Consider the following 27,988-nt stretch of genomic DNA (forward strand, 5'->3'; position numbering starts at 1 on the left):
TAGTGGGACCGCGCCTGTGAATAGCCGCTGCGGCGTAGCCCGGGCAAGACAGCGAGACACGGACTCTCCTTTTGCAACCCACCCAGGGAACGAAGCCACGAATGGAAGAATGAAGGAACGCGCCTCCCTCTCTGCCCCGGCCCGCACACCAGCGCCCCTTCCCCCCTGCCTGTCCCCGACTTTTAGCAGCCGCTTTCCCCGCTTTGGGTCGCGGCTCTCCACTGCTCCCTGCTGGCCCAACCAGGTAAATACAGCGCGCAGCCGCCGCTCTCCCCTCGCCGGCCTGCAGGGGTCACTGCGGAGCGCACAGGAGCGGCAGGCGGGGCGGGGAATCGCCTTGCTGGGGCTTATTTCTCTTTTTTAAAAAGTAATTCCATTCAGCGTGGAGTCGCCGCTTAAACACCAAATCAGGGTCTTTTACTAGAGAAACACAAGGGAGGAGGAATCTCATGGAGGAAAAACATTGAAGGCATCTTCTCAGTCCCTAGGGAGGGAGCCCCGAGAGTTTTGCTTTTGACCGTCCTTCTTAGCTTCTCAGGCAGGCACACGAGTTGGGGGAGAGGAACTCAGCTCAGCGCTTCAGGCGGGCGGCCTTTGGGAACCAGCCCCGGCTCTTGCGGCTTCCCTTGCGCAGGGCCGCTTTTGCAACAAGGGAGGTTCCGCACGAGCCTGCAAGAGAAATCACGCTTAGCTTGGGGACTGGATGCTGTCCCGGTGCTGAGGACGCCCAGCTCTGGATCGCTCCCCAGATCACCGCAGGATGCAGCCCAGGTCTCAGTCGCAGCCGGACCGCTGCAATTCAATGGCTGAAGGCGAACCAACGGGACCGCACCCTGACAAGGGAGGGCGTGTTGCTTGGGGTTTTTAAAAAGTTTTTATTTTATTAAAGCTAAAATAGGGTACAGAAGGGGAGAAGAGGGGGACAAGCAGAGCAGATGTGAAAAGCTCTACTACGAGGATTATTCCCAATACAAAGTATCAAAGTCATGACCTTTATAGTTATTAAAACAGCGATTAAATATTTTACCAAAATAAAAAACGCATGCAAGATTCAAACCTATTTCTACTCATTATTTTAGTAATAATAAAAAAGAAAAAAGAACAATTATTAACACTTAACACTGCTTATTTCTTAATATAACTGATTATCATAACCTGTAAGAGCCTTAAGCTAAAGTACTATTAAGAATTCTAACCTATTTCTGCTCCTTCATTACCTATTATACCTTAGTTAACAGTAACAATGCTGACTTTTTGTCAATATTTCAATATTATACAATCAATTATCTTTATTTAACTAATTATCTTGCAATCAGATTATCAAATATATCAATATGCAATCATTTTCAAATCTGCAGGACTAAGACATCTTATAAATTTTTTCCATTATAAGCAAAATGTTTTCTCCATTTCTCTTCAAATTCTTTAATTGGACTTCTGTTTATGTAATTCGTCAATTTTGCCATCACTGCATATTCTGATATTTTGTCCTTCCAAATTTCCCTGGTTGGGCATTCTCCTTTCCATTTGCTTGCCATTACCACTCTTGCTGCCATCAACAAATATCGAAATAGTTCATGTAATGTTCTGTCCACATTGTCTGGTATAATTCACGCTGGTTGGGGTTGTAGAAGGACGTCATACTTCCCCCTTCAACGAGGTTTGGCCTACCTTGGCTGGCTCAGTTACGAACTGGGGGTTTATACCAGATCCAACACTGCAGCTGGGAAAACCAGTGAATGTAGCTGCAAGAACCCACTTCCTTCAAACTTTGCTGTGCCCCCATCAGACAGCCCTCTCGCTTGGCTGGGCTGGACTGCCCCCCCCCCCCGGATCCATGCCACACCAACACTACTGTAATACAGTCCACGTGACAGCCCTTGAGATCAACTCAGAGACCCCAGTTGGTTCAGATGCCCCAACTCAGGTATTATCAGGCATAAGCAGAGCGTGCATAGTAGCCCCGTCCTGCAGCTACTCTATTGCCTGTCCATCAGTTGCCAGTTTCAGCTCAAGGAATTGACTGTCACTTACAACTCCCCCCCCCCCCACGTGGCCTTAGATCCTCGCGTCTGCAGGACTGCCGCTCATGGCCCCCGCCTTGTGGAATGGCCTGCCGGAGGAGGTCAGGTTGGCTCCCATCAGGCTGGAGTTCCACCAACTACATAAAACAGAATTGTCCCGGAGGGCATTTTTGTAAAGGTGAAAGGACAATAACAGAATTGTTAGGATATGCATGTGTCATTCACTTCTGCCATGAAGGGGTTAATCTGTTTTCTGTCTTAGCTAGGCAAAATTAATTAGCATGAGGCCAGTTAGGTGTCGAGTAACTGTTCCCGCCAGGGCAAAGGGGAGTTGCATGCCTAAAGAACTAACCTAGGATCGATTATTGGCTGACCAGGTTTCTTGGGGGCAATTAACATTCTTTCCTTTGTCCAGGATGCCATTGCCCACCAGTCAGTTACACAGTTACCTCCAGTATGTAAGGAAGTAGAAGCTAGTTAGCTCTTCTTTATTTTATCACCAATGTAACCTTTATTATTTTATCCTTTATGTAGTAAACATTATTCTAGAAGCCGAACACATGTCTCTGTGATTCTTTATATGCTGTGCAAATCTCTGCTCTGCTAAATATTATCATAATCAAAAATTATTAATCATTAACCCATCAAGAATGGGTCAGGGAGGCGCTTTATAAAGCGGAAAGGGGCTGCAGACGATACCTGTGTGTGCCAGGATGTAGCATCTCTGTGCTGCGTATTTTTACTGCATTATTTTCTACTGATGGGATACCATTTTTCTGCATTGTGCCTGCACTCTCAATCATATCTAATCTGCTACGCTTAAGATTTGTGTAATTCTAGTGCATTGCTTATTAGAGGTCTCCTCATTTGACTGCATCAACTTATCAACTGTAATCCTCTTTGATTCTCATTGAAAAAGGTGGACGAGGAACTTAGTCAATCTTTTTGAAAGCCCTTAAAGGTATGTTTGAGTCATACATTACAACACTTGTCCATCAAAAAAACTTCCGTGTAGGAAAATGAAGGAATCAGCCTGTGTGCCGGTTCCATAACCTGTGAAGATCCCTGGGCGCTTTTCATGCTGTCCACGTAGGATATTTGTAGTGTTTGGGGGCTGTGTGGGCTTCGTCCCAGCCCTTGGTGGTATGCAAGCACGGCATGGTGTCAGTCACCTCGCATGTTGCTGATGCCAGCTGAGCCCTTGTCAAATCGGCAGCAGCCTCAATTGGGCCAAGCAAGTGCGTAGCCCTGTCTTTCCCAGCACCCCTTGCAAGAATTCCAGAAAAACAGCTGGTTCCAGATGCAAAGCTCAACAATGGCCGCCTGCAGACCTTCTGCTAACCTCTGCTCTCACCCAGGCCCCCCATCCTAAAGGCCATTTCCTAGGAAGGAAATCCCAGGGAAGCTCACAAAACCTACTTCCAAGTAAATGGGAGCAGGACAGGCAGCTGGTGCCCTGCAGCTTTCATTCTAAGCACGGGTTGGAAGGAACGTGCATTTTTAAGCTATTCTGTTTCTTCTGTCACATCCAGGTGGAATCTCGGCATTCTTTTTCAAAGGACAGCTTTCCTGTTTGCCCTTGGGATGAGAAAGGCACAGGGCCTGGGGGTAAGGAGAGAGGGCAGTGATGCTCCAGGAAGCCCCTTAGTGCTGAAACAGGCCTTTGCCTACTAGCCCTGGCACTCAGTAGACACTTTATCGAAGCCTCTTCACACTTAGGTGATTTGGGCTGAGTTGCTGCCAATCGTGGACGACAATTCCTTTGTTGCAGAGCTCTGTGGCACTTCCAACAGGTCCCGGGGACGCCGTGGAAACTGTCTAGAGGCAGTCTGAGGGTGGAAGAGGCTGACAAACTGAAACTAAATCCGGACAAAATGGTGCTGCTACTCGGGGGGGTGATCCTGATCTCATCAGCTCTCAGAAGCTAAGCAGGGTCAGCCTTGGTTAGGAACTGGATGGGAGCAGGGGTCATTTTGTAGAAAAAGAGCTGGAGGAACTCATTAGCACAACTCATTAGCATATGCCACAACTCATTAGCATATGCCACGCCCCTTGCCATCACCAGAAGTGTGTCATTACCATAACTAATTTGCATATACCACACACCCTGACATCACCTATCCTGGCTGTTTTGGATCCAATCCTGGCCATTCAGGGCCGAAACTGGGCTCAAATTGGCAAAAAGGGGCCCTAAATGACCAAAACTGGCCATTTTGGGCCCTTCTGGGCCTGGTTTGGGGCCGAAACAGCCCAGATCAGGTCAGTGCTGGGCAAGGGAGGGTTCCCCCGCCCAGCACTGATCCAATCCAGGCTGTTTCAGCCCCAATCCAGGCCAAAACAGGCCCCAAATGGCCGAGAGTCAGGTACGTGGGGCCACCTGACATGTGACCTCTTTGGAGAACTGCCGGAACTGCGTTCCTGTGCGTTCCCCCTCGAAATGAGCCCTGGATGGGAGACCTCCAAGGAAGACCACAGTCTTTATGCAGAGGCAGGCAATGGCAAACCACCTTTGTTAGCCTCTTGCCAGGAAAATCCCACTAGGGGTTGTCATAAGTCAACTCTGACTTGAGGGCACTCTCCTCCTCCAACATCACCACCACCATTGTGGGGGGTGGGGGGAGATTTGACCCAGAAAATGGGATGTCTCCTCTTCTGGATGGGCACAGGATCCTAGCTTGGGGGTGCTCCTGGACCATGACCTGCTGTTATTATTTATTTATTTATTTATATAGTATTTGTATTCCGCCCTCCCCGCGAGCAAGCTCAGGGCAGATAACAATAAGCAGGTAGCAGCGATGGCCAGGGGTGCCTTTCACCAGCTTCAGGTGTGGAGCCAGTTCCGTGATTTTTTTCTAACTTTCTGCTTTGGGTTTTTAAGGACAGATTTTAAAGTGCAACTTTACATTTTATGTTTTATTATTATGTTGTTTTGTAAGCCGCATCAGGCAGGTTCCCCTGAAGAGGTGCAATTAAAATGCCCTAATTAAATCAACAGGTTGCCCCATCGGTGGCAGAGGTGGAAAGTGCTGTCAGGTGGCAGTCAAGTTATGGCAGCTCTCAGGATTTCAAGGCAGGAGACCCGTTGCCTGTGTGCAAAGTGCAAAGAAAATTAGCCTCTGTACTGAAAGGTCCTACGGATAAAATGGCTGCCTTGGTAGGTGCTCTATGGAATTATAGCCAATGTCAGGTTCAGAATGCTTTCATGTATATCCTTGCCTAACCGACTCCATGTTTAATCCTTTCAGTGTTTAAGTGCTTTCTTCACAGGTGCCAAGGTTCCCAGGCAGCTATCTCACAGAAAAGGATTGTTTTGGCTACTGCTGTTCTACCAAGAACCGGCCTTGAAGGACTTTCGCTTTCCTAGCTTTAAAGGGATTGTTTTGAGAACTATGGGGGGAGGTTGGGCCTGCTGGGATCTGTTACTTTGTACCTCATGCTTTGCCTGTCATTGGTAACAATGCATATGTACCATCCTGAATATTGCATTCAGGCCAGTGGACTATAATGAACTAATTCTTCAGTAAAAACCTTTTGGAAACAATGGACTGTTGTCTGATTGCAGAAGGTAGTCTGGAGTAAGGACACTATCTAGCCGCAGTTCTGACATTTTGTTACCAGTCCTTGAGAGCCGGGAAAGGCATACGGGTCAAACAAAGGGTCCCTGATAGGGGCTGCTTTGGAGTCCGTTTGATCCGGCTTAGGCATTGGAAAGATGATTGGTAACAAAATGTCAGTTCTGACAGCCAGCAGAAGTCCCTCCCCTCCCCAAAGCCTTCCGTCTCCAGGCTCTACCCCCTGAATCTCCAGGAATTTCCCAACCAGGAGCTGGCATCCCCAGCCCCCATTACTCCACCCTTGCTCTGAAACGAAAGAGCTGCCTTTCAAGGAGGATGCTGAAGGGACAGGAGTGAACAATACTCTGATCTCTGAGCCAGAGAATCTACTCGGTGTTCCGAAGGTCCCAGGTTCAATTCCCAGCAAAGATGAGATCAGGCGTCTTCAGGGTGCTATGGCCCATGCCGTTCAGTCTCCAGTTTAAAAGACCAGGCAGCAGGTGACATGAAATACCTCCATCAGAGACACTGGAGATGGCTGCCAGTCTAGGCAACAACTGACCTCCATGCCTCTGGTGTAGTAAGACAGCTTCAGGTGTCCCTTCCAGCAGAACCCAAGAGTCCCAAGCCCTCTCTATTCTCCTTAATCCATCTGTGATCTTTAAGCCTAACCAGAATGCTTGTGTGTAAACAAAGATAAAACAGCCCTTTGATCTTCTGAGAAAAAGAGGCGGCTGGAGTGAGGTCCAGATTAAAGAGGCTTCCGCCTGGAAGGGGAATGTGTTCCTTTTGGTTTTCACGGGCAAGGAAAACCATGCTCTTTTAAAAAAAAAAAAGTCCAGGGATTTGCAAAACAGCCGTTTCCATCAGCCTTCAGCCATTGCATCTCTAGGCAGCACCAACAGATGCCAAGTTTGGCGACGCCCTTAACATGGGGCGGACCTTGAAGACTGTTTGGAAGCCTCCGCTTCAGCTCCGAGCGCAACAGAACCGGTCCCGCCGGGCGCCAGGGGCGGCGCGCCGGGCACGGAGGGCACCCCGCGCCCTCGGGGCGGCTCCTGCGGGCGGCCGGCGGGAGCGCGCCTCCGCCAAGAGGAGGCGCGCCCGGCCCCGTGGCTCCTTCGTCCGCAGCTCGCCGGTGCGCCCGTGCCGGGCGGCTGGAGAGGCGCACTGCGCGACGTGCGCGGCCAAAAGGGAGGCCGGGTCCCGCGGTCTTGCTTGGGCTACGGGGCAGCGGCGGCTGCTGGCAAGCGCTGCGCCTCCTTCTCGCCCTCGGAGAGCGACCTGAGCTGCGCAGTGACCGAACAGGCCCCCCTGCTCCATCCCCGAGTGGCTCCTTCGTTCTCTGACCCGAGAGGGAGGCGGCAGGGCGGCCCTGCTAGCAGACCCGCTGCGGGCGCGAACTCCCGGCTCACGCGCTCCGCCGGCCTCAGCCTCCCAGGCAGGCGGGATTACAGGCGCGCGCCACCGCGCCCGGCTGGCCCCGCATCCGCCGCAGGGCCTGATCTGGGGCCGGGCGCCGGTGACGTCCCGGGCGAGGCCGCCTTCGCCACGGGGGCGCGGCCGGGCGGCTCCGCTCTGCAGCGGAAGAGCCGCAGTCGAGGCCGCTTGGCCCAGCCGCGTGGCCGGGGAGGAAGGGGCCGCAGGCAGCGCTCCCCCGGCCCCTTTCGGAAGAGGGCGCCCGGGCGGCCCCAAGCTGAGCTCGGATCGCCCTTTGCGGCGGGATGGCTGCGCCTTCATCCCGTCCCGGGTGGAGCTGAGCGGGTCGCGGGCGGCCTCCGACCCTCCTTGGGGAAGGAAGGCAGGCAGCCGATGCAAGGAGAGCTGCTCCCGCCAGCAGGCGTCGGGGTCGGGGTCGGACTCGGGGGTTTCTCCAGACCGGTTCCCCGCAGCGATTGGGTACCGGCACGCGTCCTCTGTCGCTGCAGGAGGCGTGCAGGATCGCGCGCGTTCCCGATCACCTTGATTCCAGTATTCCCAAAATTAACGGTTTGTGAGCACGCAGGTTTCCCCCAGAACAGCCACGAGGCGGGAGGGCCCCTCTTGGGTCGCTCCGCAGCAGCCGAGGGGCAAACGGTTCGGGGCAGAGGCCTTTTCGTGCCTCTCGATGGCACAAGCGCCGCCCCGCGGAGGGCGCTGGAGCCGCCAACCGCAGCCCGCCCTGCTGCCCCCTGGCGCCTGCGGCCTGGCCTGGCAATCTAGGAAAGGTCAGCTGAGCTCGTGGAAATTCCGTTCCGGTTCCGTTCCCTGCATCAAACACATGCATGGCCTGAAAAAAATCTGAGGACTTTCTCAAATGGAAAAATTAGGACATTTGGGGGAGCACTGGCAGGGAGCGGGGCTCATATTTATTTCCTTTAAGAATGAAATGCTTAAGACAAGGATTTTCCCACTGAAAACGGCTGAGGCTTTCCCCATTTTTTTCTAGTGGAAAACGGGATTTGGGGAATCCTAAAGAACTTCTTTTTGAAGTTAACCTCCATTAACCTATGGTGTCCCACAGGGCTTGATTTTATCCCCCATTTTATTTGCATGTGGAAGCCCCTGGGAGAGGTCAGCAAAAAGTTTGGGCTGTGGAATCACTAATATGCAGGGGACTGGGCCTGGGGTATCTGAAGGATCACCTCCCATATGTTCCTGCCCAGGAGTTAAGATCCCAGGGAGAGGCCCTGATTGTCCTGTTAACCCAAGATGGTTGGTGGATACATGGGAGAGGACCTTTTTGGTGACAGTCCCACAGTCTCCCCAGGAAGGTATGCCTGGCCCTCTCACTCTCCAGCTTCAGGGCACATTTTATTTAGGACATCTTTTTGATACGCTACCGAGCTGCTGTAGCATAGTGGTTAAGTGTCTGAGCTATGAATCAGCACTCTGCTAGTTTCAATCCCATTTCTGCCATGAACTCTGTGGGTCGCCTTGGGAGAGCCACTCCTCTCAGCCCCGGCTCCCCAGCTGTATCGTGTGACTTTCCAAACCATTCTGAGTGTGGCATGAATCTTCCAGAAGGGCAGTATCGAAACACACTGCTATTATTATTCAAATTATCTGAAACACAACAATAAGCAGAGGTCACGTGTTGTTATTGATTGGCCTTGCTAAGCTGTTACAAGTTTCTGCCGGAGCACCAGATAATTGGTGTAAGGTGTAATATGTACGCTGTTCCTATTATTATTACTGTGTATAGCTCCACCTATACCGTCTCAGGGTTACAGCAGTGCTTAGTTCTCGTGGCCCCTTCTTACATGCCCAGGGTAATGCTGATTCCCACCTTGGGATCAGGTAGCAATTTTCCCCAGGCCAGTTTGGCTAGGGATCCTGACGGTGTTTTACCAATTTCTGGGCATGGAGTAAGGGTCATTGTGTGTAGGGGGGGGAGGGAGTTGTGAATATCCTGAATTGTGCTGGGGGTGGGCTAGATGACCCTGCATGTCCCTTCCAACCTTATGATTCTGTGACTCTATATGCCATCAAGTGTCAGCAATGCCCTTCAACTCTCTCTATTGGACAAACTGGTCAGAATAAACACATATATCTAGTATCCAAAAATTCAAAAAAAGTGAGAGAACATTTTAATCTGCCAGGACAGTCCGTTGCTGACCTAAGGGAAGCAGTTCACAAGTAGAGAAGCTTCAAAAGAAAATTACAATGTGAGATGCCTGAAACTTGGTGTTTTTTTTGTAAATTTGCCATTTTCTCCAGGGGAACTGATCCGTGTCACCTGGAAATCAGTTGTAATTCCAGAACAACTCCAGCCACCCCCTGGAGGTTGGCAACTGTTGGACTGGGCAGGTTTTTGCTCCCAGAGTGGCCTCCTGCAGATGTTTTGGCTTTGCAAGGCTCTTATGTAGATAGTATAAAAGCATGGGCAGAATGCAACACAATAATAAGCACTGAGCAGTGCTCAAAGAAACCAAAGTATCCTTTTTTCAAATGGGGTCACTTGGTTGCAGTGTTCTTGATTTGTTTGTCCTCAACTGGGTAATTGAGGGCTTGAGTTCTTATCATCGTGTGGTGTGCTTTTAGTCTGAAAATTATTAACTTGGTTTTAACTTTATTTTAAGCTGTTCCATCAGCAATGGACAAGAAGCATAGCTGCCTCAGTTGCCCAATTTTGAACTGCAGCTTAATTAGCTTGCTAATGTCCAGCTTAAAATGAGTAAGTTCCTGCAATTGGCAAAACTGGGCAGGCTGGGTTTTTAAAGTATACCTTTAAATGTTATGCTTTATTTTATTGTGTTGTAAGCTGCATCAGGCAGCTATCCCGGGAGAGACACTATAAAAATGCCCTAAATACACAGGTTGCAGGTAATCGTGGCGGTGAAAAGCGCTGTCAAGTTGCAACCCACTTATGGCCATCTCACACGGTTTTTAAGGCAAGAGACCCGTAGCCTGCCTATGCTTAGCGACTCTGGTCTTCCTTGGTGGTCTCCCACCCAAGTACTAACCAGGGCAGACCTTGTTTAGCTTCCGAGATCTAATCAGAGCAGGCTAGCCTGGGCCTTCGTATAGGGCAAAATGTATTTCTTTAATTAATATGCCGCCTCTCCAGAATCCTGCTACAGGCAGCTTACCATTAAAATAATATATTGGCAGTTTAAAAACCACAAGGCGTAAAAATGCAACGAAACTGCCTCTTTCCAAAAAATAACCTGCAGAATAACTTTGCTCGAGGAGAAGCAAACGGCGGTCGAGCTAGGGTTGCCAACTCTGGGTTGGGAAATTCCTGGAGATGTGGGCGTGGACAGGGCTGAGTTTGGGGAGGGGAGGGACCTCGGTGGGGGTAATTCCAATGCACTCCCCCTTCCAAAGCAGCCACCTTCTCCAGGGGAATGGATCCCCGTCACCTGGAACGCAATTGCAATTCCACCTGGAGATTGGCAACCGAAGGTCGAGCTTTCATATTCTCCCGCGCGTTTCGTCCTCAGCATAAACAGCCAATGGCGACTTTCCATTGAGGCCGGAAGTCCCGCCTCCAAGTCGCCCCGCTTTTTCGCTTCCTCAAGTGGGGGGCCTACAGGAACGGAAATGGCGTCCGTATTATTCGCCCGTTGCTTTCTCTTCCACCGCCCTGACTTTCACGGAGGGGACGAGGCAACCGACGACTCACGTCACCTCTTAAGCGAAGGTAAGGGCGGCGACGCCGAGCGACGCCAGCCGGTCAGGCAGGCTGTACGATGGACAGCCAAGAAGAGCAGGCGCCGATGCGCGGACGGAGGGCAGGAGAAGGCCCCCGGTGACCTCCTTCCGCCCTGAGCGCGTTGCGCGCGCAGGAGGCGGGAAGGGCGGCGGGCTGAGGCGGGAGATGCGGCTGCCCTGCGAGGCGGCGGTGCTGAGCCGGCTGCTGCCCTCGGCGGGGCTGCGGGGGCTGGGCCGGGCCGCCAGGGCGCTGCTCTCGCTGGGGAAGCCGCCCGGAGGGGGCGGCGTCTGGCTCCTGGTCAGCACCGCCCGCGACCGACCCGGCACCAAATACCAGGTGAGGCGGCCAGGCCCTCTGCTCCCCTCCCCTCCGGGCTAGGATGGGTAGGAGCCCCGGCGCCTCCCCTCACAACCCTCAGAACAGGCCTGCGAGGTAGTCCAGGGGAGCCCCGCGTCTGAGGTGGTCGACCTCCCGGCGGGTCCGGGAGATCTCCCGGAATTAGAACTGGTCCTCCAGGCCGTAGGGACCAGTTCTCCCAGCCCAAGGCAGGGGCTGAATTTATTTGTCAGCTGCACTTTACGGCTTTATTCAGCCTTTTACTTGGAACTGACAATAAGCATCTCTTTGCAATTGTATTTGATACTGTTATGGTTTTATTATGAAGATAATAACAACATACTTTATAAACGGCTCTGTTTTGTTTTTATATTGTTGTGACCCGCCTCGAGTCTGCTAGCGGGGAGGGTGAGCTAAAAATATAATAAATGGAAATCTGTTGGACCGCAGGACCCCTGCCCCTTCTCAGGGGATGCTTGCAGTCTGAAAGTCAGATATTGGGGGTTGGACTAGATGGTCTGTATGGCCCCTTCCAACTCTATGATTCTATGGTTCTATATTGTTTACTTGACACATCAACACACACACACACACACCACCCAGTACATTCATTTTGCCTCCTGATAATGAGGAGAAATAGGACTGGAGGAAATGCTAGCCGGGCTAAACTCTCCGAGGCAGGAGAGCTGAAGCTGATGGGTGTAGGTCAGATTGGGTATTCCCTTTTGGCTCATGGGTGCAGTATTTATTGGTTGAGCAAATGTGCTTGTTGCCTTTCTGTGGACTTGCTCTGGATGGATGGCAAGATAACTGTTAGGGGATGCCCCCTGCAGAGCCAAAGGACAGGGGAGGCTCTTTCCTCTTAAGGTCCAGATCTGGTGGTGGAAAGGACTGGCAAGGCAACTGGCGAAGCAAAACAGATTTTATTAGGCGGGGCACCCAATATGAACCAGAAAGGCTAGAATGCATGCCAGAGGCCATTTCAGCACTAGCTTTTATGCAATTCAGTATGAAAATGGGGCGCCATCAGTTTTCATGACACCGTATTGTCAGTCTGTCACTAAAAGATATTAGTTCTAACGGTGCTATGGCTGCAAGTTATACGATACATATCAGTGTTGGTCAAGCTAAGGAACAGAGCATATGTAAACAGTATAGATAAGAGAGCCAGTTTGGTGTAGTGGTCAAGAGCGGCAGGACTCCAATCTCGACAGCCGGGTTTGATTCCCCACCCCTCTGCTTGAAGCCAGCTGGGTGATCTTGGGCTAGTCACAGCTCTCTCAGAGCTCTCTCAGCCCCACCCACCTCACGGTGTTTGTTGTGGGGATAATAATGACATACTTTGTAAACTGCTCTGAGTGGGCATTAAGTTGTCCTGAAGGGTGGTATATAAATCAAATGTTATTATTAATCACAAACCAGAGAACAAGCTTGGTCAGCAGAAGCACGTAGTAAGGAATGTCAGAGAAGGCTGATTCTACTGGACTCATCATAAGAGGAATGTTAAATATCCTAAAGGGGCCATTCAGTATTCACTAACAATAACAACACAACGAAGTGGCAAAAAACAGGGCTGAAAAGAACAAAAACAAGCCAGTGTATAAATTAGCCTTAAAAGGGTGTTCATAAAACAGTTCTCTGGCTAGAAGCAAAGTATTTAAATGGCTTTAAGAAATGGAACTCTTTCAGGAAAGAGAAATGTTTTGTGATGTGTTTTGGCACTCAGAATGGTTTCATTTCAGTGACTCATTCCTTGTTCCAGAAAATGGGTTACCTCACAGGGTAAAGGGATCCCCCAATTAGCGCCTGGACACTCATGCACAGAGAGATTTCTCCTGTGAGCTCTGTTGGAGCTTCATAGCGATCCCTGATTTTAAAAATAAAAAATTCAGCAATTCTTAGTACCAAGCATTCCCAACCACGGATCCACTGACTGGTTGGAATAAGCCCTCTTTGCGACGAATGGAACTTGTTAGTTGATGCTGATTGAAACTCCTGCGCTTTCACTGGCATCTATATACACTCTGTCAGAGTTCTTCCTCTTCAACAGCAGTTGCGTTCTCTTGCCTTTCCCTCCAGTTTTCCTGCTGTCCCATGGCTTGGAGGGTGCCTGGGAGATTGGCAGCCAGGCCTGGGTGTGAAGGAAGTGCTGTCTTGAGGCCTGCAGGCTGCTCTGAGCCTCAGGCCTAGGTTCACGATGGCACTTGTGTACTTAGTCCTGGTTTTAAATCCTGGGAGTATTGGTGTGATGCCGTGGCAAGGTGCCACTTGACCAACTAGTGGAAAATTGCATGGCTGATGCTGGCTCAGGCTGGTGGCTCACGCCAGTTCATCTTCGTGTCCCTGCTGCAGTCTAGTTGACCAGTTAGACTGGGATTATGGCACTCATAAATGTTTCAGGGTTTGTTTTTCTGTTTAAGCAAAGGTGGTATAATCAGGATCACAGTTTTGTTGTGTTCTCTCCCCCATTTCCTCCCAAATCTAGTTGAGAGAAAATGTAGAGCAGCTTTTTACCAAATTTGTGGAAGAAGGAAAAGCCACCATACGGCTGAAAGAACCAGCAGTGGATATCTGTCTCAGCAAGGTAGGAGTTTAGGCCGAAAGTAATGCCTGGTCTCCTAAATGAATGCTGCTGTTACTTAACAGGTTAAGGATAACTAAAGGATGATCTCTTTTGTCTCTCCACATTACACGCTGTAGGAAGAGAAGGATGCTCCGTTCCTTTGCCTTTAACATTCCAGGGTCAAGAAACTATGCTTACTGTCAAATCATGGAAACAGTTTCTTGGAAGCAAAAGCCCCATTGAGTACAGTGGGGCTTAGTTTCAGGAGGGGCTGTGGCTTGGTGGTAAAGCATATGTTTAGCACACAGAAGGCCCCACGTTCAGTCTCCAGTTTAAAGGATAAGGTAGTAGGTGATATGAAAGATTTCAGCCTGAGACCCTGGAGAGTTGATGCTAGTTTGAGTGAACTGTATTGACCTTGATGGGCCAATAGTCTGATTCCATATAAGGCAGCTTCCTCTTATGTGAAATAGACATACTTAGGATGGCTATCTGTTCGCTGTATCAGTGGGAGAATGCATAAACGCCACCCATTTTTATTGATTTTATTATGCTTGTAGAGCCTCGACAGTTTAAAGTCATTTTAGTGATCAGACTGGCTGTTCTCCAGCATATTTTAGGTTTAGTACTTTCTCATTATTAAAATTTAAAAAATATTTAATTTTCAGAGTTGTACTTCACAGTAATCGGTAAAATTGCAGCAAAAGATTATTTATGAGGTTTGTCCATACAGTGTTTTACGTGATACGTTTTGCCAGCCCCTGCTGTTTTCCTATTCATATGAATGCTTTTGTCTGGAACGTTCTTCCTTTTCTCATCTTCTGGCTCACTGGAGTCAATTTTTGTTCTTGCCAACTCAGTTTAACGTTGGGGCACCATCAGCACAGCCTGGCTTTCATGCCCCTGTGTCAGGACAGCTTGCTGACTGTGATGGAGAACGTGCCAGACAAAGCATCATTCTTCTTTCCCTGTCTGCTCTGCAACAGCTGCCTGCCTCCTGACGCTCTGGCATGTTTATAAAGACCGCGAATCTGCAAATGCTGATAACCTTTGTGTACCCTTTTGGCTGCAGGCGGATGCCAGCCTTCTGAAGGCTTTCCTTTCAGCAGTGAAGCTGGCTAACCACCGAACCAATGAGGAATCCTTAACCCTGTCTGCCTTGGTCCCACCAAAAGCATCTGAGGTGGAGAAGCCAAAGACGAGGATGATAATCACGTCAAGGAAGGATTATCCATTAACCCGGAACTTCCCTTATTCCCTGGAACATCTCCAAGCCTCCTACTGCAAACTGGCCCGCATTGATATGCGCATGCTTTGTCTCAGAAGCCTCCGGAAGCTGGACTTGAGCCACAATTGTATTAAAAAGCTGCCGGCCACCGTTGGAGACCTCACGTGCCTTCAGGAGCTCAATCTACACAACAACCAGCTGGAGAAATTCAGTGTGGCGCTGTGCAACTCCACCCTGCGAAAGTCACTCCACTCTCTGGATCTGAGCCAGAACAAAATCAGAGCCCTCCCAGCCCAGTTTTGCCAGTTACAGGAACTTACTCATTTGAAGCTAGATGACAATGAGTTAATTAGGCTGCCGTTCAAGATTGGGCTTCTGAAGCAGCTGCGCTTCTTGTCTGCTGCTCGCAACAAGCTCCCGTTTTTACCCGATGGTTTTGCAAAACTCTCCCTCGAGAACCTGGACTTGTTTGGCAACCCATTTGAACAGCCCAGACCACTCATTCCTGACATACAACTTAAAATACCATTGACTTTGTTAGAATATTCTGCAAGAGCAACGGTCAATTTCAGGTAAAGGTGTTAAGACCGGCATCCATGCCCCCTCCTGGCCCCACCCCATGAATGCCTGAAGCATTATAAACTAGAAAAATAGTTTTTGACTAAGAGGAACAGACCTAATGAGAAGCAAGCGGGTCAGAGACACGAACGAATCTCTCAAAGGGGTTAGGAAATGTTGTATTCATGCATGCGTCCAGTACCTGGGCATGTGGACAATTTCCAGTGTGGTTCTCTCTTACAGTGGCCAACAAACAAGGCATGGGGGCTGAGTGTTTCCCATATGTTGCCTCTTCACCCTGTTAAATCAGAGTTTTGCTGCCTCTGACTATGTAGGCTCTTTGTAGTCATCATGGCTAGTAGCTACCGATAGATTTCTCCTCCATGACTGTCTAAACTCTTTCTAAAGCCATTTATGCTTGTGTGCATCACCATATTTTCTGGCAGCAAATTCTACATTTTCATCACGTTAGGTAAAGTAGTAATTCTTTTTGTCCATTCAGGTTCAACTGTCCATCAAATTCACTGGGTACCCCCCCAGTTATGAGAAAGAAAATATTCTCTCTGCAGAGGTAGAGAGTGCCTTAAGATCATAGCTGACTTATGACAACCCCTGATGGGGTTTTCATGGCAAGAGGCTAGCAGAGGTGGTTTGCCATTGCCTGCCTCTGCAACCCTCATTTTGTTGGAGGTCTCCCATCCAATCACTAACTAAAGCCGACCCTGCTTAGCAATTCTGAGATCTGATGAGACCTGGGCTGTCCAGGTCAGGGCATCTTTCCACCCATGCATAATTTTATAAATTGCTATCACTTCTCCCCCCTCCAGTCATCTTTTTTCCCAAACTGTAAAAATACCAGACTCTTTAGCCTTTTCTCATAGGAAAGGTGCTTCCAATCCCATAGTCACCTTGGTTGCTCTCCTTTGTACTTCTTCCGGCTCTTCAATATCTTTTTTTTGAGGTGCAGTGACCAGAACTGTACACATTATACCAAATGAGGTTGCACCATATATCTATACGAGGGCAATACAATATTTATTTCCAGTCCAGTTTCTAATAATCTCCAGCATAGAATTTGCCCTTTTCCTCACTGTTCCACACTCAGTCAACAACCTCAAGATCTCTTTCCCTCTCAGTCTCCACCACTTCAGCATATAGACAACCCTCCCATGGCAACATATAAGCTAATGTGCAAGGCCCAATCAAAGATGTTTGTGCAATTGAAATTTCAAGTTGATGCCTTCTATGATATATGTTAACCCAATTTATTGTCCATTACCTACAACTTAGGATGTGAAATAAGCAAGGCATCATGAATTTCAACAAGAGTTCTGAAGATGGGGACAGGTTTTTAACTTCTTACAAAACTTTGGTCAGGAAGCATAGTGATAAATGTTTCAGTATCCCAGCAGTGGCCCCTGAGGGGACATGAACCAGCTTTGCGCTTGGATCAGGGGATCTGTCCCATTCTTTTCCACCTGTTGTCCTCTCTAGTCTCTGGCCTTGCTTGCTCCTTTGACCATTACATCCTGGCAAATCTTAAATTTCACCGAAAGCTAAATATTGCAGTATGTTGCATGTTAAGTGCATAAAACAAAATTACACACATTTCCTGTTTATGCGGTCAGAAAAGTCACAGATGTAAAATTTCGAGGTGTGTGTGGAGATTGGGGTGGGGGGAAGGGTTAAAATATATGCAGTCAAACCTAAACTTCTTTACTGATGTAACAACATAAAATGCACCCGTTATAACTTAGCATATAAAATTATATTATTTTGCTGAACCCTGGCACTGTCCACGAGGTCACTTTTTTCAGTTATGCCGTCTTAATATTTAATATAGCAGGAATTTCATACCACTCTTTTCACCTTAGGCAGTACTGAAACAAGGAGGGGAGCAAACTAATTTGTATGTGTTTGGAATTTCTAAGAGTGATACATATGATCAGGGTAAAGTGTGTAGCCTTAAATGTGACAGAGATGCTTGTGGACTCTTACAGTGCAATCCTAAGGAGCGTTAGGATCGCACTGTAAGAGCTTAAGATTGCTCAGTGAGTGACAAGCCCTCCAGTGTGCACTTTAAATGCAAAAGGTACACTAACAATGAAATCCTAAGCAGTCTGAGCCCATTGACTTCAATGGGCTTAGACTGGAGTAACTCTGCTTAGGTAGGACTTCACTGTAAATGTGCCTGTAGTGACAGCCAGACCGAACATAGTTACAGGTTTTATCCCAAAGTAAGCTGTGGCCTACGAAAGGGGACTAGATAGCCTTTGTATCTTGCAGCTGTATATGAGAATTGATACGTAAATCTTTGATTCCTTAGAGGAGTCCATAGCAAGCTCTACAGTCACCCATAACAGGATTTGAGTCCAGTAGCACCTAGAGACCAACAAGATTTTCACAATATAAGCTTTTGAGAGTGAAAGCCCCCTTCACCAGTTTCTGAGCTTTGATACTTGAAAGCATATACCCTGAAGTCTTATCTCACTGGATTCAAATCCTGCTCTTCTGCCACAGACCAACACGGCCACCTATCTGAAATAGTCGTCCATGAAGCTTTCCTGACATTGCTGCAAGCTAGAAGCACTTAAGAGAGATGAGAGTCCTTACGCAGTAGCCAACATGCAGTTCTTTTCATCTTGCTTTTGGGTCGGCCATCACATGCTTAGGGAGATGTAGCAAAAGCAGCGTGTTTCTGAAGGACCCTTCCTCTGTATCCTCACATCCCGTTCAAGGCTCTCATGGATGATCTGTGAGTTTTGTTTATGTTCCTCTTTCTTGGAACTTCAGTATTGTTCAGGAGTAAAGATAACGGCCTTTATCTCGTGTTCTTAGCACTGGAGGTGTTCTTGGTAATTCATCAGCCACAGCAGCCTTTTAAAATAGGTTGGTATGATCCCCTTGCAGTAAATGGTGAGACAGATGCTGAGAGCACGGCAACTTGTCAGAGGCAAAGGTGAAGTCACGGGCGAAACATTTGAAACTCAGACTTTCACCGATCACATTTTCCTGTTCTGCTGTTCCAGCTTTATCAGGACTACTGGGTTCCTCTTAAGTGCAAATCACCCAGCATGATGTCCACATCATACTGCATAAAACCAGGAGACCCGCAAAGATATATGACTTCCTATATGCAGGGGTCTGTTTCTTGTATCATTTAATCCTAAACGAAAGCATTGGGATTCTGGGAGCCAGGGAAGTGTAATAATAACTGCTCTTATATACTGCTCTTCTAGACAATTAGTGTCCCACTTAGAGTGGTGAACAAATCAGTGTTATTATCAGGGCTTTTTTTTCAGCTGGAATGCAGTGGAACGGAGTTCCGGAACCTCTTGAAAATGGTCACATGGCTGGCACAGAGGGCCATCTCAACTCCCCTCTGTCTGGAGATCAGGGGGCGGGGCCACCAGCCATGTGACCATTTTCTCTGAGGGCAACCCACTGAGTTCCACCACCTCTTTTCCCAGAAAAAAAGCCCTGGTTATTATCATAAGAACATAAGAGAAGCCATGTTGGATTGGGCCAATGGCCCATCCAGTCCAACACTGTGTCACACAGTGACCAAAAAAACCAGGTGTCCTCAGGAGGTCTGCCAGTGGGGAAGGGACACTAGAAGCCCTCCCACTGATTGCCCCCCCCAAACACCAAGAATACAGAGCATCACTGCCCTAGACAGAGAGTTCCATTTATACCTGGTGGCTAATAGCCACTGAGGGACCTCTGCTCCATTTGTTTATCCAATCCCCTCTTGAAGCTGTCTGTGCTTGAAGCTGCCACCACCTCCTGTGGCAGTGAATTCCATGTGTTTATCACCCTTTTGGTGAAGAAGTACTTCCTTTTATCCGTTCTAACCCGACTGCTCAGCAATTTCATTGAGTGCCCACAAGTTCTTGTATCGTGAGAAAGGGAGAAAAATACTTCTTTCTCTACCTTCTCTATCCCATGCATAATCTTGTAAACCTCTATCAAGTCACCTCTCAGTCGTCGTTTCTCCAAGCTAAAGAGCCCCAAGCGCTTTAACCTTTCTTCATAGGGGAAGTGTTCCATCCCTTTCATCATTCTAGTTGCCCTTTTCTGCACTTTTCCAGTGCTATAATATCTATTTTGAGGTGTGGTGACCAGAATTGTACACAGTATTCCAAGTGAGGCAGTACAGGGGCATTATGATACGGTTCTGGTGTGGGCAAGCACCTCTTATCTTCTGCAGTGAAGCCAGAGGCAAAAAATGCATTTAGCTTCTCGGCCATTTCCTTATTGTCCTTCAGTAATCCTTTTACCCCTTGATCATCCAGGGGCCCCACTGCCTCCCTGGCTGGTTTCCTGCTTCTAATATATTGGAAGAAATGTTTATTGTTGGTCTTTATGTTTTTTGCAATGTATTCCTCATAGTCCCTTTTTGCCTGCCTGATCTTTGCCGCAGCCTGTGTCCCCTTTTATATACCTCACTCTGAGGTATCCCCACAGTACAGCTGGGGAACTGGGCTGAGAGGAGTGGCTGACCCAAGGCCGAGCTCCTGGCAATTCTAGCCAAACACTAGAATTTGGGAGGCTCAGGTTCGAATTCCCGCCGTGCCATCTGGGGTGACCTCAGGCTGGTCACCCTTTCAGCATAATCTACCTTACAGGGTTGTGAGGATAAAATGGAGGAGAACAATGCAAGCCCCTTTGGGGAAATAACAGATGCAAATCAATTTTGTTCAGTAGATGGCTGTGATTAGATGGTACAGGTGAGGATTGGGAGGGGGCAGGCTTGCACTGGCAGGTTTATAACGGCTTCCTCAATTTGGGTCTCGCTGAAAGTGTGATTTTCTGCTCTCTTCCTCCCTCCCAGCTCCCCCTCCATGGCAACATCAACATTTGAGTGCAAGCTTTTCTCTGATTTAGGAACTGTGGCTCTTTAGATAATGGTTGATAAAAGCAATGTATCACTCAAAGAGTTGTGTTTAAAACACTCTACTAGGTGGAGAGCATCTAGCGGAGCAGGAAGGATCTTGAATGCTCTGGCGCTTAAATGCATTTGGAGTGTAGTGATACTAAATGCATGTACTGTTTCAGTGAAATGAAGCCGCTCGCTTCTGGAATCTGTTCACACTCCCACCTTGTCTTCCACAGAATCCCATACGGCCCCCACGTCCTTCCTTCTCACCTCTGCGATGACCTGGACATGTCAAAGACCTGTCAGTGTGGCGGTGCCTGCCTCAGCTGCTTCATTCAGACGACAGTGACGATGAATCTCCACAGTGTGGCGCACACCGTGGTTCTTGTGGATAACATGGGCGGCACAGAGGCTCCCACCCTCCGCTACTTCTGCTCTCTGACTTGCTACTCCCGGTTCCTGGACAGGCACCTGCAGAGCATCCGGTGACCTCAGGCAAAGACGGCCACAGGGCGTGGGGTGCTCCGTCTAGCCGTGGAGGAGGGCAAGTGCTTAGCTCTGCCTGGTCTCAAAGCAACCACAAAACGTGGCACGAAGCATTGCTGTTACCTAACAGATTCTGCAAACCACTCGAGAGGAAGAAGGAATATGAGTGCTAGGTTTTAAGTAACATAGCTTAGTGGGGGTGGTTGCCAAAGCGGCAGCTCAGGGAAGCTCTTTCCACGTTTGAATGACGGACAGCGAGCTGTGGGTTCTGCTGCTGAGGCTCTGCCCCTTTCTCCTAGCTCTGCTTGAATGGGAACAGCCGGGGGGGGGGGCTCCTCAGCAGGCAACCGCTGTCCTCTTTCCATTGCCTTCTGTGAGAATGATTACTGGCTCCCCCCACCCCAGCAGATTTCTGAAGTGCGTCTTCAGGTGTGGCTGCTGGGAACAAGCAAAGATTCTGCCCCCAAGATGCTGATGTGGAAACTTGAATAGTGACTTGCACAAAACAGTGTTAGTTTTCTTCTTTAAAAGCACGACTTTTCCTACCTTATTTACGGCACGCTGACGACAAAAGGTACATCTGTGCTTACGAGTCGGTCGTGTTGATTGTTGCTATGCAAAGTTGTAACATGCTTGAGCAAGTTACTTTCCTACTTGTGCTAAAGCTGGTAGGCGGGGATTGATTTCCTGAGCTTGACAGAGGGGGCCTACTTCAACTATAAATTGTGGGGGGGGTGCGGGCGGGGGGGGGAGTTCCTGCAAAATTTTAAGTTAATGGACTTTCTGAAAAGGGAAAACCCACCCCAATATTTTTTCAGATGTGATTCATATTCAGTTGGTCCCCCAATATATTTACCATATGGTGTCATTCTGAATTACTGCACCCTGAAATCTCTGTGGGAAATTTACAAAGATGCTGTAGTGATTTACAGTTGTGCTAGCAGCTCTATCCTAACCGGAGCCTGCCTCTGCTGAAACACTTGGGACTGCGATGCCATGCAGCTTTGCCAATTTGCGCTGTGGAGCAAATGGACCCCCAAAGGGCTTTGCAGCTAATAAGTTTTATTGAAACTATAAAAATCTGAAACAACCCACCTTGTTTTGTACGTGTGGAATATTTGTTTGCACTAAGACACAACCTATCCATTAGTATGAGGGGTGGGGGGAATGACAGCAGTCACGATATGTCACACATAGCAGCGGGGAGTACTGCATAGATTAACGAGGAGAATTTCTCTTTACAGCACCTCTTACAATGTAATAAATTACATGCTCAGAAGAGAGGGTGTGGGATAATGTACAGGAGCAAAGGTTGGCTGCTAGTAACAGAGGTCAATACTGCATTTATAAACAGAGGGGGTGGGGTGGGACTTGCCTGCTTTAGGCTGGGCAGAGACGGTTTCCCTTATTGAAGGGTGCCTGCAACAGGACCGGCTGTGAGCAGAATTTCTGGGCACACCCCAAGCAAAGAAGGTCACGCTGGTGGAGGGAAACTTTCAGCCACCGTTGCAGCGGGGGAAACAAGTAGCTCACAACGCAACACATGGGATCCTGCAGGAGTGAGAACTAATTCGGGCTGGTCCTGGCCAATTTCTGTAGAGAGAACAATGCAGTTAGCATCTTCCATCCCACCTCTCTGCTTAGCTGTTGACTGGTGAAGTCTCTTACGCCTGAAAGGCTTTCCAAAGCTGTTTCCACTGGATGCATCTTGGGGGGGGGGGGGGCCTTCTGCTGCTCTCTGACCCCGTTCCCAGTTGCCAAGAGAATGTCCTGCATTATGTACCATCTCCCCTGTCCCTGGTAAAGTCCTGGATCTTTTGCTGCCCCTATTTTTCTTTCCTGCTCATTTTCTAAAGCCTTGCAAGGATGAAGAGAACAGAGATCATAGAATCACAGAGTTGGAAGGGCCATACAGACCATCTAGTCCAACCCCCTGCCCAGTGCAGGATCAGCCTAAAGCATCCCTGACAAGTATTCATCCAGCCTCTTCTTGAAAACTGCCAGTGAGGGGGAGCTCACCACCTCCCTAGGCAGCTGATTCCACTTTTGAACTACTCTGACCGTGAAAAAGTTTTTCCTAATATCCAGCGGGTACCTTTGTGCATGTAATTTAAACCTGTTGCTTCGAGTCCTACCCTCTGCTGCCAACTGGAACAGCTCCTTGCCCTCCTCCAAATGACAGCCTTTCAAATATTTAAAGAGAGCAATCATGTCCCCCCTCCATCTCCTCTTCTCCAAACTAAACATTCCCAAGGCCCTCAGCCTTTCCTCGTAGGGCTCAGTCTCCAGACCCCTGATCATTCTCATCGCTCTCCTCTGCACCCTCTCGATTTTGGCCACATCCTTTTTGAAGTGAGGCCTCCAGAACTGCACACAATACTCCAGGTGCAGCCTGACCAAGGCAGTATAGAGAGGGGCTACGACCTCCTGCGATTTCCACGCTATGGCCCCTTTGATACAACCCAAGATTGAATTGGCCTTTCTCCCTTGTTCCCAAATGCTAGAACTTGGGGGCATCCAGAGAACTTCAGTTGCAGCGTGTGCAACAGGCAGGCGGAGTCATTAGACGGGCAGGCTGGGGGGGGGGGGCTGCATGGAGCAGGGGCTCCTCCGCGACCCCTGGCCCTGGCTACAGCAAGTCGGAGGCCAGCGAGAGTCCCAGGGTGGGAGTTTCGAGAGTCAGCTACAAGAGGAGGCGAAGGAGGAGCGTGTCAGCCTCGAGGGCTCTTGCCCTGGGAAGGTGCCCCTGGGCCCGGTACAGACCACCTCCACGGCTGCCCACGTGGAACTCGCCGGGTCCGGAGCAGCGCCTGATTCCGCGGCCCGCCTCTCAGCCGCCCCCCACCCCGAGGCACAAGGCAGCGGGAGCCGGGGGGGGTGTGTGGCTGCGGGAGAGGGGCAGCCCGAGCAGGGACAGACCCAGCAAGCGAGGCGGTCCCCGGGCGCGGCCCTCGGAGGAAGGGGCGGGCGGCGGCGGCGGCTCAGCTCCGGATCCGGAAGCGGCGCCCGGGGGCGGGGGCGGCGCTGCAGCCCGGCGAGCGGAGCGTGGCCCAGGAGCGCGTCCGGGGCGGGGCCGCCGCCGTCTTCGCGAGCCGAGCCGAGCGGAGGCTCCGGAGGGATGCGCGCGCGGGGGCCGTTGGGCGCCCGGGCCAGGCGCGGCTGATGCTCCCGGCGGCGCGGCGGGCCCCGCTGGCAGGAGGCGGCGGCGGCGGCGGAGCGGCGGGCCGGGCCGGACCATGAGGCTGCGCATCTACAAGCGCAAAGTGCTGGCGCTGCTGCTGGCCCTGGGCGCCGCCGCCTGCGCCTTGGCGCTGTGGGGCGGCGCGGGCGCGGGCGCGGGCGAGGCGGCCGGCGAGGAGCCCGCGGGGCCGGCGGTGGGCGGCAGCAGCAGCAGCAGCGGCGGCAGCCCCGGGAGCCCGGCGCGCCAGGCCGGCAACGCGTCGTGGGGCCCCCCGCTGGCGGCGGCGGCGGCGGAGGGCGGCGGCAACGAGACGCTGCGGCTGCGCTCGCTGGTCTACCGGCTGAACTTCGACCAGCCGGTGCGGCACGAGGCGCTGTGGACGGGCCGGGCGCTGGGCGCGGGCGAGGCGCCGGTGGCGCTGGTGGTGCAGGTGCACGAGCGCGCCGAGCACCTCCGCCTGCTGCTGGCCTCGCTGCGCCGCGCGCCGGGCGCCGAGAAGGTGCTGCTGGTGCTGAGCCACGACGTGTGGGCGCCCGAGCTCAACGCGCTGGCCGCCGCCGTGGACTTCTGCGCCGTGCTGCAGATCTTCTTCCCCTTCAGCCGCCAGCTCTACCCGGCCGAGTTCCCGGGCAGCGACCCGCGCGACTGCCCGCGCGACCTGGGCCAGGCCGAGGCGCTGCGCCGCGGCTGCCTCAACGCGCGCTACCCGGACGCCTTCGGCCACTACCGCGAGGCCGCCTTCGCGCAGACCAAGCACCACTGGTGGTGGAAGCTGCACTTCGCCTGGGAGCGCATCCGCGCCCTGCGCCGCCACCCGGGCCTGCTGCTCTTCCTGGAGGAGGACCACTACCTGGCGCCCGACTTCTACGCGGTGCTGCAGCGCCTGTGGGCGCTGCGCCAGCGCGACTGCCCCGACTGCCAGCTGCTCTCGCTGGGCTCCTACGCCGCCGTGCGGGGCGGCTTCGCGCAGCGCGCCGACAAGGCCGAGCTCAAGAGCTGGAAGTCGACGGAGCACAACATGGGCATGGCCTTCGCGCGCGACACCTACGAGCAGCTCCTCGCCTGCACCGACGCCTTCTGCGCCTACGACGACTACAACTGGGACTGGACCCTGCAGCACCTCACCGTGCACTGCCTGCCGCGCTTCTGGAAGGTGCTGGTGCCCGAGATCCCGCGCGTCTTCCACACCGGCGACTGCGGCATGCACCACAAGAAGGCCTGCCGCCCGGCCGCCCAGAGTGCCAAGATCGACGCGCTGCTCGACGCCAACCGCCAGCACCTCTTCCCCGAGGCCATGAGCGTCAGCAAGCGCTACTCGCTGGCCCCCGTCAGCCCGCACGTCAAGAACGGCGGCTGGGGAGACATTCGGGACCACGAACTCTGCAAAAGTTACCGGCGGCTCCAGTGAGGGACAGCGAGGGGGGAGCCGGGGCCCTGGGACGAGGCCGGGTGGGTGGGGTGGGGGTCGGCTTGGTTTCTGCTTTAAGGTGGAGGAAGCAAGATTCTTGGGGAGAGCGTTCAAAATAAGCCCAGACCAAGGAGGAAGGGACTGCTATTTGTTTACTGGGGAAATAATTGAGTTTGGATCCATACCTTTTTTTTACAACGGGTTTCTGACGCTTTCAAACATCCCCCTAAAAAGAGTTCCGTTTTTTAAAAGCAAGGCTTTTGATAAAGGAATGTGGCAGCTGCCCAAAGAGGACTGAAGCCCCTTGTCCCTCCCACCCCAAACTTGTTTTTTGAATGACAGCCCTCGATCGGCTTGGCAGTTTGGCTTCCCTTAATCCACTTTAACAATCGCCACCTCCAAAACATTCAGTATTCCACAATCTTGTACAGGCTTGCTTGAAATTTGGTATCTGCAAAAGCATTCTATTTTCTTTGCTATGTGCTTATATGGAAAAAGAAATGAAAATCTATTTGTTTTCACTTTAATGTAGAAATATGCAATTTTTTTTCCATTTCTGCCAAAATAAATCCATGTTTTTGTAATATAAGGTTTTTAATGGTTCGGAAAAATCCATCATATTTTATAAAAACAATTACAAATTAAAGGAAGAGGTTTAATGGAGAAATTATGGCTTGTTGCAATGATAAGAAGTTTATTAACAACATAGTAACAGTATTTCAAAGACTGAGCTGAAAACAATTGTGACCATTTACTTTCTTGTTAAGAAAACTATTTACTTTTCAGATTAGTCAGCTCAGTTAAATGAACAACTTGAAAGAGTACAGAACTTGAAAGTTGGAACAGTACAAAGTAGGTATATTTGGAAAGGGGAGCTCTTGGTAACAAACCTATTCAGCATTTTGTGGGACAGACTCAAAACGTTCTGATGTTTTCATACCCCTGAAAAGCCCTTCCTGGAAGAACGCAGACTTTTATCAAACTGTGTTTTCAGTTCTAGGGCACAGTCTTGAAGGAAGTTCTTCTGCTCAAGTTCCATTGAAATCAATGGGTCTTGCAAAAAAAAAGAATCTCCCCCAGGATTGTGCTCCTGGCACTAATGGTATTGGAGAGAAAATCATTCCAGTGGCCAAACTACAATAAAGGCACCCTTAACAAAGAATAGAGAGAAGCCAGCTCTGTGACTAAGATTTCTGCTAGACCTGCAGGGGGCAAGCAGGACACTGCCTGGCTGTGTGAAGTTGAGTGGTCTTTGAGGAACAGTGGCCTCCCACATTTGACGGAATAAATGTCAGAATTCAGTGGCTTCCACAATATTAACTGTTGAATAATACTGCAAGGCAGGATGGGCAAAAATGCCCTTTTCTAAGTCTTGCTTCTCTGACGTCTAGGGATGCGTACAAGAGAGGAAAAGACAAAACAGTAACATAATATGGAACTTTCTACCCACTTGAGTGGGCTGCAGGTTGCCAACTGGAGGTGTATGCAGGCTTCACTGGGAGCAAGATCTGCTGAAACCATCGGGGCTGCTGCAAGGCCAAGGGAAAGGGCAACAGCCAGCCAAACGGAAGCACTTTTTATGGCCCACAGAGATCAACAGGGAAGAATTATTACGTTTAAAGGACAGGGCCTTGCACCAGGCTTAACTTTGGCTTCCCGCTGTCCCCTCTGGCAGGATGGTGTTGACTTGGTTTTTATCCTAAAAGCAAATGTGGTCTGGCAGTTGTTACCAACGATCTAACGCTGCTCCTTGTAAAGTGCAAGTCTGTCCCAAGGGCATCCAGAAGCTGCCCAATTCCAGTAGACTAGTTAAGCAGAAGTTGCTTTGAACTGTGAAAATCAATGCAGTTGCTTAGAGGTGGGTAGGAGGCAGCCAGAAGCAAGAGTCTAAATTGACACTGGCTGTTGGTTTCTATGGTTAAAAATGGGGCAGTCTCAGTTTTCTAACATGCAAGTTCAAATGGGGTTAAGACTACAGTTTCTCTTCCGTCCTTCCCTCTGGATCAGTACCCCTTTTTGCCTCCGCCATGTCTTACAGTGTGCTATTGAGTAGTGGCGTCCTTGAGAAGTAAACGAGTATAGCCGAAACAGACCCATTCATCTGGCCGCTCTGTGCTCTGCTGTTGGGACTGGCTGGGCTGTTGGGGACCACCTGTGTGCCTGAGCCTCAGATTGCCACAGTCAGTCCTGCTGGAGCAGACGGGCCTTGCTTCCAAATAACCCCAATTTACAATGTTGAGTTGGGCACCTCCAATCCTACTTATTTACATGTAACAAGGAAGGTCACGGCCCTAGAGAACAGAACACCCCAAGGAATATCCCACAATTGTCTCAGCTCAGCACAGGCCACGAGAGCTGAGCTGGCTTTGGCTTGCTGTGTTACACAGGTTGGCAGAGGTATGTTTGTCTCCTGCCTATCCGTTGGAGAGTGCTAGAGGGGGAAAAGAAAAACATGACGTGGCTTCCCAAGGCCGCAGTGCTAAGTATTACAAAGTATGTTTGCCAGCTGGAAGAGGGGGACTGAAGGGAAGCGAAGGGAGGCACCACATAGGCAACCAGCACAAGCCTCGCGTACAGACGTGGCTTGCACAACAGCACGTTCTTGGGAAAGTCCCCATTTGTTTCTGGAGGGGC

General features: G+C 50.4%; 2 protein-coding genes across 2 annotated transcripts; both read left to right on the top strand.

Moving 5' to 3' along the window:
- The first annotated feature begins 10,868 nt into the window (after nucleotides 1–10,868).
- LRR1 (leucine rich repeat protein 1) lies at nucleotides 10,869–21,851 on the top strand. The gene is made up of 4 exons (XM_054970010.1): nucleotides 10,869–11,051; nucleotides 13,537–13,635; nucleotides 14,687–15,414; nucleotides 20,516–21,851. Exons 1-4 carry the CDS (start codon nucleotides 10,881–10,883, stop codon nucleotides 20,766–20,768), a joined length of 1,251 nt encoding a protein of 416 aa, XP_054825985.1. The 5' UTR covers nucleotides 10,869–10,880; the 3' UTR covers nucleotides 20,769–21,851.
- Nucleotides 21,852–23,790: 1,939 nt separating this feature from the next.
- On the top strand, nucleotides 23,791–26,072 carry MGAT2 (alpha-1,6-mannosyl-glycoprotein 2-beta-N-acetylglucosaminyltransferase). Its single transcript, XM_054971671.1, has one exon. It carries the CDS (start codon nucleotides 24,002–24,004, stop codon nucleotides 25,352–25,354), a length of 1,353 nt encoding a protein of 450 aa, XP_054827646.1. The 5' UTR covers nucleotides 23,791–24,001; the 3' UTR covers nucleotides 25,355–26,072.
- The last annotated feature ends 1,916 nt before the right edge of the window (nucleotides 26,073–27,988 follow it).

This window comes from Eublepharis macularius, chromosome 2, assembly GCF_028583425.1.
Source record: "Eublepharis macularius isolate TG4126 chromosome 2, MPM_Emac_v1.0, whole genome shotgun sequence".
In the NCBI taxonomy this organism is placed as follows: Eukaryota; Metazoa; Chordata; class Lepidosauria; order Squamata; family Eublepharidae; genus Eublepharis; species Eublepharis macularius.

What these genes read in the sequence shown, in the direction of transcription:
- LRR1 (XM_054970010.1), top strand. Translation starts at nt 10,881, where the DNA reads ATGCGGCTGCCCTGCGAGGCGGCGGTGCTGAGCCGGCTGCTGCCCTCG. An exon ending in TGGATATCTGTCTCAGCAAG is followed by an intron (nt 13,636 to 14,686) that starts GTAGGAGTTTAG and finishes TTTTGGCTGCAG; the next exon opens with GCGGATGCCAGCCTTCTGAA. An exon ending in AGAGCAACGGTCAATTTCAG is followed by an intron (nt 15,415 to 20,515) that starts GTAAAGGTGTTA and finishes TGTCTTCCACAG; the next exon opens with AATCCCATACGGCCCCCACG.
- MGAT2 (XM_054971671.1), top strand. Translation starts at nt 24,002, where the DNA reads ATGAGGCTGCGCATCTACAAGCGCAAAGTGCTGGCGCTGCTGCTGGCC.